Source organism: Dromiciops gliroides, chromosome 4, assembly GCF_019393635.1.
Source record: "Dromiciops gliroides isolate mDroGli1 chromosome 4, mDroGli1.pri, whole genome shotgun sequence".
NCBI lineage: Eukaryota > Metazoa > Chordata > Mammalia > Microbiotheria > Microbiotheriidae > Dromiciops > Dromiciops gliroides.
This window is the reverse complement of record NC_057864.1, coordinates 261,149,929-261,162,546: the sequence shown is the minus strand read 5'-3', so window position 1 is coordinate 261,162,546 and position 12,618 is coordinate 261,149,929. Positions and strand designations below refer to the sequence as shown.

Sequence of the window (12,618 nt, the reverse complement as noted above, 5' to 3'; positions counted from 1 at the left end):
CAGGGGTCCCTCTATGTACCCCCATGCATGGACAGATTTCAGAGGTTTCATTTTTAACATTTTACTAACTGTATTTCAATATAATTTATTCTTTTGTAATCCGATGTATTTTTTTTTTTGGTGAGGCAATTGGGGTTAAGTGACTTGTCCAGGGTCACACAGCTAGTAAGTGTCAAGTATCTGAGGCCAGATTTGAACTCAGATCCTCCGGACTTCAGGGCCGGTGCTCTATCGACTGCACCACCTAGCCGCCCCCAACCCTATGTATTTTAAATTTGCATTTAAAAACATTATTCTGAGAAGGGGTCTGTATGCTTCAAAAAACTGCCAAAGGAGTCAATGACACTAAAAAGTTAAGAACCCCTGCTTTAGATAGAATCAAAAGTATCTTTATCATGTGTACTTTTTTTTTTTAAAGACCACATAATTCATTGCCAAGTCTTACTGCTTGGCAATATCACAGCTCTATCCATTTCTCTTAACATCCTCCAAAGTTATTATCCAGACCCTGTTAAGACATTCAGAGTATTTCAGTCTTTTCTTCCTAGGGCTTCCAGATTGTCTCATTGAAACCATACAATATTCTTCTGTTAGATTATATACCAAAATGTATCATCTGTGATATGAGTGACTTATGTGATACTTTACTGGTGTCAATTCTGTACCTATCAATTCCTTTCTATGCACTGGCTCCCCAGTGCCCAGAACAGACTCTCCTCTAGAGGATTCAAGGCTCTAAAATCTCCTCCCTCTCTGGCTTCTTCCTTTTATCTGTACCCCTTACATCATCCAGCAAAGCCTATCTTGCTTATTAATTCCTATACCATTTTGCTCTTTTCTCTTTCACACAAACTACTCATCATGCTCAGAAGACTTCACTCTCTCTTTTCCAATATTTTGGAATTCAAGTCATGATCCCTATCCTCTTAAAACCTTCTCTTCATTAAGCTATAACCTTAAAATAACCCACTAACTTCAAATCATCCTCACTTCCATGTGCATGAATTCATGATTTCCATTCCCCTTTGACAACCATATAATTCTATTCAACAGATATTTAACCAATCAACAAGCATGTTGGTTTGTTTGTTGTTGTCACTGTTTTGGAGACAAACATAGTTAAGGAACTTGTTCAGGGTCACACAGTTAGTAAGTGTCTGAAGTCAGCTTTGAACTCAGATCCTCCTGACTCCAGGGCTGGTGCTCGGTCCACTGCACCATCTAACTGCTCCTCAACAAGGATGTATTGAGCACCAATTTTTTTTTTTGTGCCAGGGAGTCTACTAGGTGCTGGGTAATACAAAGACAAAAATAAAACAGCCTTTTCCCTCAAAATGCTTTCATTCTATTGAGGGAAACAACACGCACACAGAAAGGTAAATACAAGCTATATACAAAGGAAACAAATGATAATTTCAGTAGAAGAAGTATCCATAGCTGGGACAAACCAGAAAAAAACCTCCATAGGAGGCGGTGCTGGAACTGAATTTTGAAGGAAGCTCTGGATAGTAATAGGCAGAGGTGAAGAGGGAGTGTACTCAGGCATGAGATCCAGCCTATGCAAAGGCTTAGTGATGAGAAATTCAGTGTCACGTGCGTGAAGAGAAATGAGGTGAATCTGGCTAAAATGTAGATTGTAAAAATGTTCAGTAACTCAGGAAAGGTAGGCTGGAGTTGGATTGTGAAGACCAAGAATACTGTATTTTAACCTACATACAAGAGCTAATTAAATAGCTCTTTTGGAGCAGATAAGGGACATCTATGTTTTAAACCCATGTTTTAGGAACACCAACTTAGTGTCTGTTTGCAAGATGGAATGTGGAGAGACTTGAAACAGGGAGACCAATAGGAAAGCAATTGCAATAGTCCTTGCAAGAGGCAATGAGAGGGGCAGCTAGATGGCGGAGTGGATAGAGCACGGGCCCTGGAGTCAGAAGGACCTGAGTTCAAATCCGGCCTCAGACACTTAACACTTACTAGCTGTGTGACCCTGGACAAGTCACTTAACCCCAATTGCCTCACTAAAAAACAAACAAACAAACAAACAAACAAACAAAAAACACCAAGAGGCAATGAGAGCCTGAACTGCGGGTGGGGGAGGGGGTTGCAGGTAGGAAAGATGTTGTGCAATTAGAATCAACAGAACTAATTGGAAATGTGGAATACGGAAGAATGAGGTGTTGGGAATGACTTTAAGGTTTTGAACCTTGGTGATGGGAAGGATGGTGATACACTCAAAAGAAATAGAGATATTTGGAAGAAGGGTGGCTGTGAAAAGAATAACAGTCAGTCCTGATTAAGACTTTGAGTTTGATGCCTATGCAGTTGTAAATGCACAAAAGTGGTATGGGACAAGAACTCAGGAGAGAAATTAAGGGTGGATATGGGAGTCATCTCATGAAGATGATCAATGAATCCATGGGTGTTGATTAAATCAAGATTTCACCAAGAGATTAGTAATTTATTAAGCAATCTATTTATAAACAAGACAATTCATTAAGCAGCAGGGATACAAAGATAGAGATATGAAATAGCTCCCACTCTTAAGCATCTATTTGGGGAGGAGGAAGGTTGGATTAAAAAAAAAAACTATAACAAAAAGTGGAGGTGGCAGCTAGGTGGTGCAGTGGATAAAGCACCAGCCCTGGATTTAGGAGGACCTGAGTTCAAATCTGGCCTCAGACACCTACTAGCTGTATTACCCTGGGCAAGTCACTTAACCCTCATTGCCCTGAAAAAAAAAAAGTGGAAGGAAAAGCCCACCATATTTGGAATTGGAGAAGCTGGAATTGAATCTCTGCTATTTACCACATCACCATGGGCCAAAGGTTACTTAACTTCTCTAGAATTTTCTTCATCTGTAAAATGGGGCTGGAGTAGAAAAATCTCTAATCTAATCTCCCTTCCAAGTCTTAATCTTATGATCCCATAAGATATTAATAGCTGAGGATACTGCATAGTTTATGGATAGGGTGTATTAGGAAAGGCTTCTTGAAAGAGATAAGACCATTAGAGCACTGGCCCTGGAGTCAGGAGGACCTGAGTTCAAAGCCAGCCTCAGACACTTAACACTTACTAGCTGTGTGACCTTGGGCAAGTCACTTAACCCCAATTGCCTCACCAAAAAAAAAAATTAAAAAAAAAAAGAGATAAGACCATGTGAGCTGTGCTTTGAAGGAAGGTTGGGACTTCAAAAGATGGTGATGGGGATTGGGAGGAGAGTGTCAGGGAGAGGGACATACCAGACATGGAAGAAAAAGACTGGAAGATGAGAGGCACAGGAGAGAAATATTGTATAACAAGTTCCAGAAAAAAAATCTCTTTTCTATAGCCAATGACCACAACCAATGACTCCTTTTGGGGTGCTGCCAAGAGCTATATCATAAAACATCAGAACCAACTATATCCTTCCTTTCTCTGTTGGCCAACTCTTCCTTAGAAGGCCATTGGTGATGTTTCGTTCTTTAATTTGGAGAGCACAGATTCATGAAGGCTTTATTTGCATGCATTCTATGTGTCTTACTATGGAAGAACAGAAATTATGTCTGTGTTTGTATGACTTGATGCTCCACTAAATGGTCTCTTTCTTGACAGCAGACCATCTTCCAAAAACACATCCACCTTTCTGGTGCCAAAGAGGGCTTGATATTTTCCCTAGGCACTCAATAAACTATTGGCACTGCTGCTACCACCAAGGATGCTGGGGTGCTAACTGCTTCCACTATCCTTTCCCTAATTGGTATACACAATGCTAAGCAGCTGATTATCTTGCAATGTCCAGAGAAGAACTGACTACACTTTTCAGTTTGCATTTGAATGTTTGGGATCCTGCCGATACCACTTGGGTGGTGTTTGACTTAATACTCAAGGGTTTTCTTGGTTAGAGGGACAGGGGTAAAGGCCTGATCTGTGTTTTCAGTGATATAGGGGAATACCCAGGTGAAGAAATTCCCTCTCCAAAGGCAGGCCAATACCTTCACTGTAAACTCATAATCTTAGAGAACTGAGAATATAAGTGGCTTGCCAGATGTCACACAGTCACTTGTGCCAGTGCCACAGGTAAGACTTGAACCCAAGTTTTCCTACCTTCGTGGATGGCTCTCTGTCCACTAAACCCCACTGCCTCTCTTTCTGTCATTCAGATAGCAAAGGGCATTTGGAACTAATAAAAGTATTGTTAAAGGAAAAGAAAAGGTGTGAAGAGTGCATAGTATTAAGGATCAAAACACTGGAATTTTAATTCTACCTCTACCACTGACTTGTTATGGGACCTCAGGCAAGTCACTTGATCTTTAGGGGCCTCAGTTTTCCAACCTATAAAATGGGAATAATAAAACATTCCCTCCATCTATTAGGGATTAATAAAATAACATCTGTAAAATGTTTTGACTCCTTAGAAGAAAGATGTTATATAAATACAGAGAGGATAATTATGACATTGCACTCTGGGTAAGACTTGGAGGGCTCATGTTGTATTCTAACCAAAGTCCAATTTGCACTAAATATAGCCTCTTGGTATAACCATCCCTTGAGGCTTCAACTTGGTATGTTATTCTTTGCTTTATATCCTGGGATAGTCTATAGTGTTGCTGAGAGGTATGGAATGGCTGCTGTGTTTCACCCCAGACCTGGCTGCATTTCAGAGGGAAGTAAAGTAATTTCCCCAAATATAAGGTTTTTTAAGAACTTGGAGACATTATTATTATACTGCATATTTTTTAACATAATGGATTTTTTTAGTTAGAACAGGAAAATTGATTCAATATGGGAATATATAAAAGTAAGGATTCCCTAACAGTAATATACATAAATTCATTTTGCTTTGCTTCAGCATTATAATAATGACCACATTAATCATTGGTAAGATTTATATTGTTTTGTACAAAGCAAATAATATAATCATAGATTTTAAGTCTTCTTTAACTTAAATATTTCTAAAATAAGGCAACTTTGCCTGAAAACTGCCAACTAATATGATTTACTGCAGACTTTTCCCTATATGGCTAAAATTTAGATTGATGGTCAAATATATTGTCTGTTATAGTATTTGTGGTATCAGATAAAGAGACTACCTAATTTTTTTCCTTAAGACTTTTAAAAGAATATTTGACTTTACATAAGTCATAAAGCATTAGTATATATGTGTATTAGAGGTTTTTAAACAATGTATCTATCCCTAAAGCTAAACTAACTTCCTCTATTGACACGCTAAACTATTTCAGAGTAACTAATTCATCAAAAAGAAAGTTAAAAAATCAAGAATCTATTAAGCATTTCAACTACACCCACAATAAGCCATCAAAATGGATGCATCTCTTTTATCAAAATGAAACATCTCTTTTATCAGTTAGGAGTCAATTTGGAACCTGATCTTGCCCTGCAAATCTATCAATCAGTGAGTAAGAAGTATTATCTAAAAACACTACTTTGGGACAAAGGGTAGTTTGGAATAAAAACTTTTATGATGAATAAAATGCTTTTAAGAATCAATCCTGGGGGCGGCTAGGTGGCGCAGTGGATAGAACACGGGGCCCTGGAGTCAGGAGTACCGGAGTTCAAATCTGACCTCAGACACTTAACACTTACTAGCTGTGTGACCCTGGGCAAGTCACTTAACCCCAACTGCCTCACTAAAAAAAAAAAACAAAAAGAATTAATCCTACACATGAACGGCAAAAAAAATGGAGTCATATTCTGTCCTGGGGACTTTAAGGAGGACTTACCTTTGTCCTTAGCTCACTTAACAAGTAGCAAGGTGCTGAGATCAAATGACAAATAGCCTGAACACACTAAGGTGAAAGAAGGTTGCCCTCCATAGATTAGTCTGAAAATCAGCATGGAATTCTGTGAATGAAACTAAATTCCTTCTAGTGAAGGAGAAGCAATGAACGAGGGAATAGCCCAGGCCCTTATATTTTTTTGTACATGACTATTCATTCAGGTTTATATGGTCTAAGTAAATGAAAATAAAAATTGTCCATGACATTTACATGGTCAGACTGCTGCTTTTATCTAATCAATTACTCTTCTTAGTCCATATCATTTGGCATACTGTAATGGTAACAATGCCGAAAGGCAGTTCTTAATAACACAGAAACTGAATGAGGCCTGTTAGCTGTAGTCTGTGTAGTTCAAAACACGAATTACTAGTACCGAAAAGAAATATTCTAATGAAATCAAGGGCTTTATTTGTATAGCAGTGATTTCAAAATAATTTAAAGCAAAATACCTAAAAGCTTTCACAAATGTTCCAACTACTTTCAAACTGCAGGCCTAGAATTTAGGGATAGCCAACTGAATTCCAGAAACAAAAAGTAAAACAAACATGATGTGCCACTTTATAACTTTAAAAATGCATTTCACAGAGTAGTATAATTTTATGGAAAAGATTTTGATTCAAGCTGGCAATGTGTGTGCCAAGCATCAACTCAAATGAAAATGTCTAAAGATCGGCAATCTGGCATTTCAAAAGCAGCATCCTGGTAGTAAAGCCAAGTGGGGGGAGAAAACTATATAAAGTATCTACAGTAGCTATTTTTCAAATATTCTTTTTCTGGTCATTTAAAAATATTTATTTTCCTAGCTGTCCAAAGGCATATTTATTCTGCTTAACTTACCAATAAGGCACATTTATTTATCCAAATGTAAACTATGAACTCACAAAAAGTAACACAAATATATTGTACTTAAAGGTATAAAATAAAAAGGCTTCTTCTGTGACTTCACAAAGTGAAATTTATTACAAATTTACATAACTTTGCATAACAATTCACATATGTTTTAATAAACTACATTTTTTATTTAGTTCTGAAAGGCCTGAATATGTAGAGATGCAAACGTGCAGGAAAAATACAACAGTGAAGCTTCAGGTGTAGCTTTTTAAGACAGAGTGTCTAGTCATGTTGAAAAATGATTTTGAAATGGAAATGCTTGAATCATTTTGAAACCCTCCTTTTTGAGAAATACTGAAAGGCATCATCTAAAATGTCAAATTATGTGTAATATATCATATCTAAAAGTGTTTTTGTTACCTTGAGCTTTCTGGAAAACCATTTTCGTGAGCTCACTAAAAAATATAGTCAAATGTACTCTAACACAAAATAGCAAAATATGTTTGTACTACTTTGCACTATACTTCAGCTTGAAGCTATATAGAAAAGCTGAGCAATGAATTCTGAAAACTGGGGTTTACAATGGAAATGCTGACAGACTCTGGAGTTGTGAGTGGCAGCTAATTTAAAGTGTTTGTTTGCTCTCCGTTATTTCTGCATAGCATTAACTAATGGGTTGAATTTGGAAGTTGCTTTTTCATTACTAGTATCATAGAGGATAACAAAGGGCCCTGAGCTAATAAGTCATACTATTTTAAGCTTTCAGTAAGATGGCCCAGAAAGAAAAGTTAAAAATATTTATCTCTATTTCCTTGACACCTGGGCTGACTGAACATTTCAAAACTGCAAAGTTTGGTTTAAAAAAAAAAAAGACCCTTTCCCGTATGCTGATAAATAACAGTCTTCTTTGTCTACTAGGCTTGTTTTTTATCATATATTTCTAATCCATTTAAATTTTGAAAATATTATATGATGATTGTTCACCAGTCTTTCCTTAACTTATATGCATGCTAAGATTCATTGCCAAAATCACTTGGTTAAGTGACATCCTAGATTAATATATAAAGTAGTCGTAGTTTCCTACAAGTAAATTCTTTAATTGAAAAACCCTAAATAATCTACCCATCTTTTTGTGAGTACTAAAAAACAACAATCCACATGAATTTCATATTTCCTTTCAAAAGCCAAACTGTTATCTCCAAAGAAGTTGCCTCATTTAGGCCTCCAAATTTGCCTGTGATGAAGTTACTCCCTCATCACAGGTAAATTCTGAAATGCTGAGAAAGTATACCGCAATGTTTTTTGCAATAAGCTGAGATCTTCTCTGGGTGACTAGAAAAAGTTTGTATCTGCACAACAGTCAAATGGAAACTGAAAATTTTGGGCAAAATTCAGGATGCTTCCCAATACCTGGATGTTGGGCCTATTTTAGACAGAATTGTTGTTTACATTCAGATGTTTACCATCCTATAAATGCATAGCAGATAAAATATGAAGAGGAGAGATTAAGTTTTTTTAGATTAATTCAATTTAGTACTGTTACTATGTTGTCTGCAGATTCATCTTACTATTTAAGAGTATCCCGTCCCTTTAAAAGAAGAAAAAAACCCATTCATAATTAACTATATAACTGGACAAGTATGACTAACAACACAGATTAAGATGTAACTAAAATAAATGAAGTGTTGGGGTGGGATATATAACATGGGGAGGTGTCTAAGTAAAATATTTTATTTAGCTTCCTGTGGCATTCTACTTTTGAAGGGTTCAAACATATTTCTTAAATTATGTCATTTCTATGTTAGAAAAAATAGCACTTTCTATCCAAAGTGTGTGTGTATATATATATATATATATATATATATATATATATATATATATATATATATATATATATATATATATATATATATATATATATATATATATACAATATCATATCATCATTAAGTTGCATGAAATAATAGCTTGAGATTAATTGACTATCCCTGATCTTTCATTTAGCATACCAAACTCTTTATAGACCGCCAAATATCGGACAAATTTGGTCAAGCATCCAGATGTTTCTAAATGTGCAGATTTCTGGCCTCGGAGAGCATATATCACCTAATCAATGGACTTTTAAAGTTTTACTTCAGATGCTTGATGCTGTGTAGACACTGAATACCCATCTTTTTATTATATATTTCCAATAAATTTAAAATTTACAACTATTTTAACATGTTACCTTCAAGTCTAATGAGAATTCTGGGCCTTGGATAAAATAAGTCTTTTAAATCAATCACCTTTTGAGTTGGCAGATTAAGTACCTATTCACAAATATTCTAAACTGTACATTTTTCAGGACATGAAATGCTAATCATTAAAAATGAGTAATTAATAAGGGAAGATGGCAAAGACCTAAAAACATTTCATGAGCCAGTTGCAAAGTGAAACTTGCATCCCTTTCCCATAATGCTCATTCCAATTTCTGTACTGATACTAACTTAATATAAAACCTATGAAACCTATCTAGATAACCAGTGCTTTTAATTGACCTGGAATTTTCTTTCTTTCTACTTCCACCCACACACTGCATATGAATTGTTGAGTGGGGGAAAAGTGATCAAGGACTAGTAGCTGCGATTGGCCTGTGGGAGTTTTGGCACCAGCCCCAACACAGGAATAACTGGCATAACCTCCTTTTTTAATTCTCCAAGCTTTCCTTACTTATCCTGATCTCTATTGACATTACCAACCCAAGGGACCCCAAGTCTAACCTGTACAAGTTCTGCTAATGAGAGGTGGTGAAGATTAGTATAGCCTTTGGAAAAAAAAGTGCCTCCCTCTAGCTTACGGTTTTCCAACTCAGAAATCTAGGCCCCAGGGGTGACAACATTTGTTTTCTCTTTCGGGATCTCCTCTTTATCTTGAACAAGTCCCCAGGTTATCCCACTGCCTTGGGAAGGTGCTTAATTCTTGCCTCCACAGTATTTGGGCAGCCCCTGCTTGTCCCGGAGCCTTCATCTGGGCTCCCTCTCGCCGTGTTGCAACAGGCTGGGGACCACACACTCCTCAACCTGACAGGGTGCTTTCCCGAATCCAAACTCACCCCCAGAATTGATATTCTAACCCAGATAACGGTATTTGCTGGGAGAACTACTAGGAGGGAGAGGGACAAGACAGAGAGAAGACAGATTGGTAAAGCGAGAAATTCAAGCTTTTCCCGCTATTGCCGGGTCCAGTTCCCCCAACTCTCCAAGCCCATACTTCCTCCCGATAAAAGGTGAGGGGGTGCTAACCCACCAGTTTAGCTCCCACAGCTTGTTGGAACTGAGAGGGTGATGTAAAGAAAAATGTAAAGGGGGCAAAGTTATTTTTAAAAGGCTAAACCAAGTTTTGTTTCAAACTTTTAAAGTTAGAAGTAGAATTTTCAAGTGATTACTCCACCCTCTCTACACACACATATACAATCCCCCCCCCCCATTTCTACCAGATTGAGCTCTAAGAAGGGGAAAAGAAAGGGAAATCTGGAGGAGGGGGACATTCAGTACGAGAGGATCTCTCCTTAGTCCAGGGGCGCCTGGGGCAGGGGGGCGAAATGGGACTCACTCCAGACCAATGCGGGTGGAGCCCTGGGCACACACATACCCCGCTTTGGGGCCAGACCCCCGCCTGCGCAGCCCGCTCTCGGTCCTGGAGCACCTCGGAAGACTCCCTTCCCCTCGCTCTTCCACTTCCCCCTTGAACCCCACCCGAAGACAGGAGGTTTTCTGGACAACTGCAAGGCAGCCTCCAACAGCCTCCCGGCCTTTTTCTTCCCTGTGTCAAGGGCTGAGCAAAACCTGTTTCGGGTCAGGAAAGCTTGCACCCACAGTCTCCAGTACCCTCAAGCAGACTTGCCCTCCAGCGCCTCCCAGTCCCGGAGCCCTCTCGTCCACCTAGTCCCACACCAGCTCCTCTAAACTTCCCCGGGTAATAATGGGTCTGGGTACCCCCAGGCAAAGGCGCTGGGCGTCCACTGAGAACCCAATCGGGAATGATTTCCCTTGGAGACCCCCCTGGCATGAGAGATGGCACGGACAGGCGGAGGCGAAAGAGGGAGAGAGAAAGAGAGCACTCTAAGTGGCTCGGGCCCCTAGTTTTTCCTTAAATCAAATAAGAATCGCTATGAAAACTGTGCGGGGTGGGGAGGGGGGGGTAGCCAAATAGAGTGTGTGCCCCTCACTGGCACACCGTGCGAACCCCGCTGGAAGTCTTCACGACAGAGAGGGGGCAGTAGGAACTGAGAACTGTGGGAGTGGGTTGGAGGACCCAGGAGGTTACGAGCGGAACGGTGGAGAAGGCACTGCTCAGGGGGTGTTTTGAGGGTTAAGGGCGGGGAACGAGGGAAGTTGGACGGTTTCGGGGTTGACTGCGTCTGGGTGATTCGAAGAAAGTTACCCGGGGCTGAGGAATAGCACTGAAGCAAAGGCAGAGAAGCAATGAGAAAGACCAGTGCTGGAGAATGAGAGAGTGAAGCGGTATATGGAAAGGTTGGAGAGGGGGAAGAGGTCAAAGAAGGGAAGTGGGACAAAAGGTAAGTCGGGGTGAGGAAGAGCTTTGGAAAGGTGGCTTGGGGTCTAAGGAGGTGCACCAAGCTACCCTGGCGGTAGAGAGGAAAATTGAGCTGGGATGAAGGGAAAAGGAATTAAAAAGGTGCATGACTCCGAGGTTAGGGGAACGAGCCGGCCGGGAGCTGGGGAAAGCACCATGCCCGTTCTCAATTCGGATTAGAAGAAAGGTAAAATTGGGGGTGACAGACCCCTGCTTAAAACAGGCAAGTCCGAGCGCTTGGGGAAGGCGTTTGGGGGAACATTCCCCTTCTGTTAGTGGTCATTGGTAAAGCAGGATCGAGAGAAGAATGCATTCATTGCCTTCTTCTTCTGAGGGTGTCTGGGGGAGCCGGCTCCCTCTCACAAACAAACACACATGAACAGGCACACGCACACCCACTGCCTGGTGATGGGGAGTTCAGACGGGCTGCGGTGCTGGGTGAGCAGAAAGAGGGATGCAGGGGTCAGAAGGGCAAGGCGGCAGAACGAGCCGGCAGCCCCTTCCTTACCTTGAACGCCACGGGCAGGGTCTTGTTACAGCGCCAGTGAGAGGGCAGTACGGAGCACAGGAAGTTGGGGCTGTCTGTGCGGACGAGCTCGGCTGGGTGGTCAGCGATGATTTCCACCATGGTGCGGTTGTCGTGCGGCGGGCGCAGCCTGGGCACCGCGGCCGCCGCCGCAGCAGCAGCCGCCGCCGCCGCCGCTGCCGCTGCTGCCGCGGCCGCCGCCTCCTGCTGCTGCTGTTGTTGCTGCTGTTGCTGCTGCTGCTGCTGCTGCTGGGCAGCCACTACCGGGCTCACGTCGCTCATCTTGCCGGGTTGCAGGCTGCTGGAGGGGGGGCTGAACCGCCGACTGGTGCTCGGATCTACGGGAATACGCATCACAACAGCCACAAGTTAGCGAAGTGGCCGGGGGGGGGGAGGGGAAGCCGGGTGAAAAAGAAGGGAGAAAAGGAAACGACGAGGGAGAGAACGAGGGAGGGGGGAGAGAAATAAGGGGTGTAGGCGATGGGGTGGAGGAGATAAACGAAATCAAGTTCGATGGAGCCAAGGGCCAGGAAGAGTCTGACACTCGGCGTGGGGGGGGGGGGTGGAGTGGAGGTGCTGATCAGTTCGGATTGGCGGGGTGGGGAGAAGAGGACGAGCAGATCTTTTCCGGAGTCTTTGGAAAAACCGGGGGTGGCAGCCGAGAAGGGGCTCGGGGGTGTGTGTGGCGGCTGGGGGGGGGGAGCTTGTGGTTGGAGCGGGTTTAAATGGGGTCCCCTCGGACGCCTGGGTTCCTGGGTCTCCCTTGAGCCCCCCCTTCCCAAAGTCCAGTTCAGCGGACGGCTTCTTGTTCAGCAGCGCCCCGCTGAAAACAGCATAGCCCCGGGACTGCCTGCTGCCGCTGCTGCGGCCGCTGCTCTTCCCACAGCTGCCCAGCTGCAGCCTTCT

At 41.7% G+C, this 12,618-nt stretch overlaps 1 protein-coding gene across 3 annotated transcripts in view; it reads right to left on the bottom strand.

Annotated features, from left to right (window-relative positions):
- RUNX2 (RUNX family transcription factor 2) overlaps positions 1 to 12,175 on the bottom strand; it is a 173,309-nt gene extending 161,134 nt beyond the window's left edge. For 2 of the 3 annotated variants that reach the window (XM_043999540.1, XM_043999542.1), the window contains exon 1: positions 11,695 to 12,175. In XM_043999540.1, coding sequence (XP_043855475.1) covers positions 11,695 to 12,066 — 372 coding nt within the window. In that variant the 5' untranslated portion in view covers positions 12,067 to 12,175. The remainder of the gene's footprint in view (positions 1 to 11,694) is intronic. The other variant, XM_043999541.1, reaches the window with a different exon arrangement.
- Positions 12,176 to 12,618: the final 443 nt, after the last annotated feature.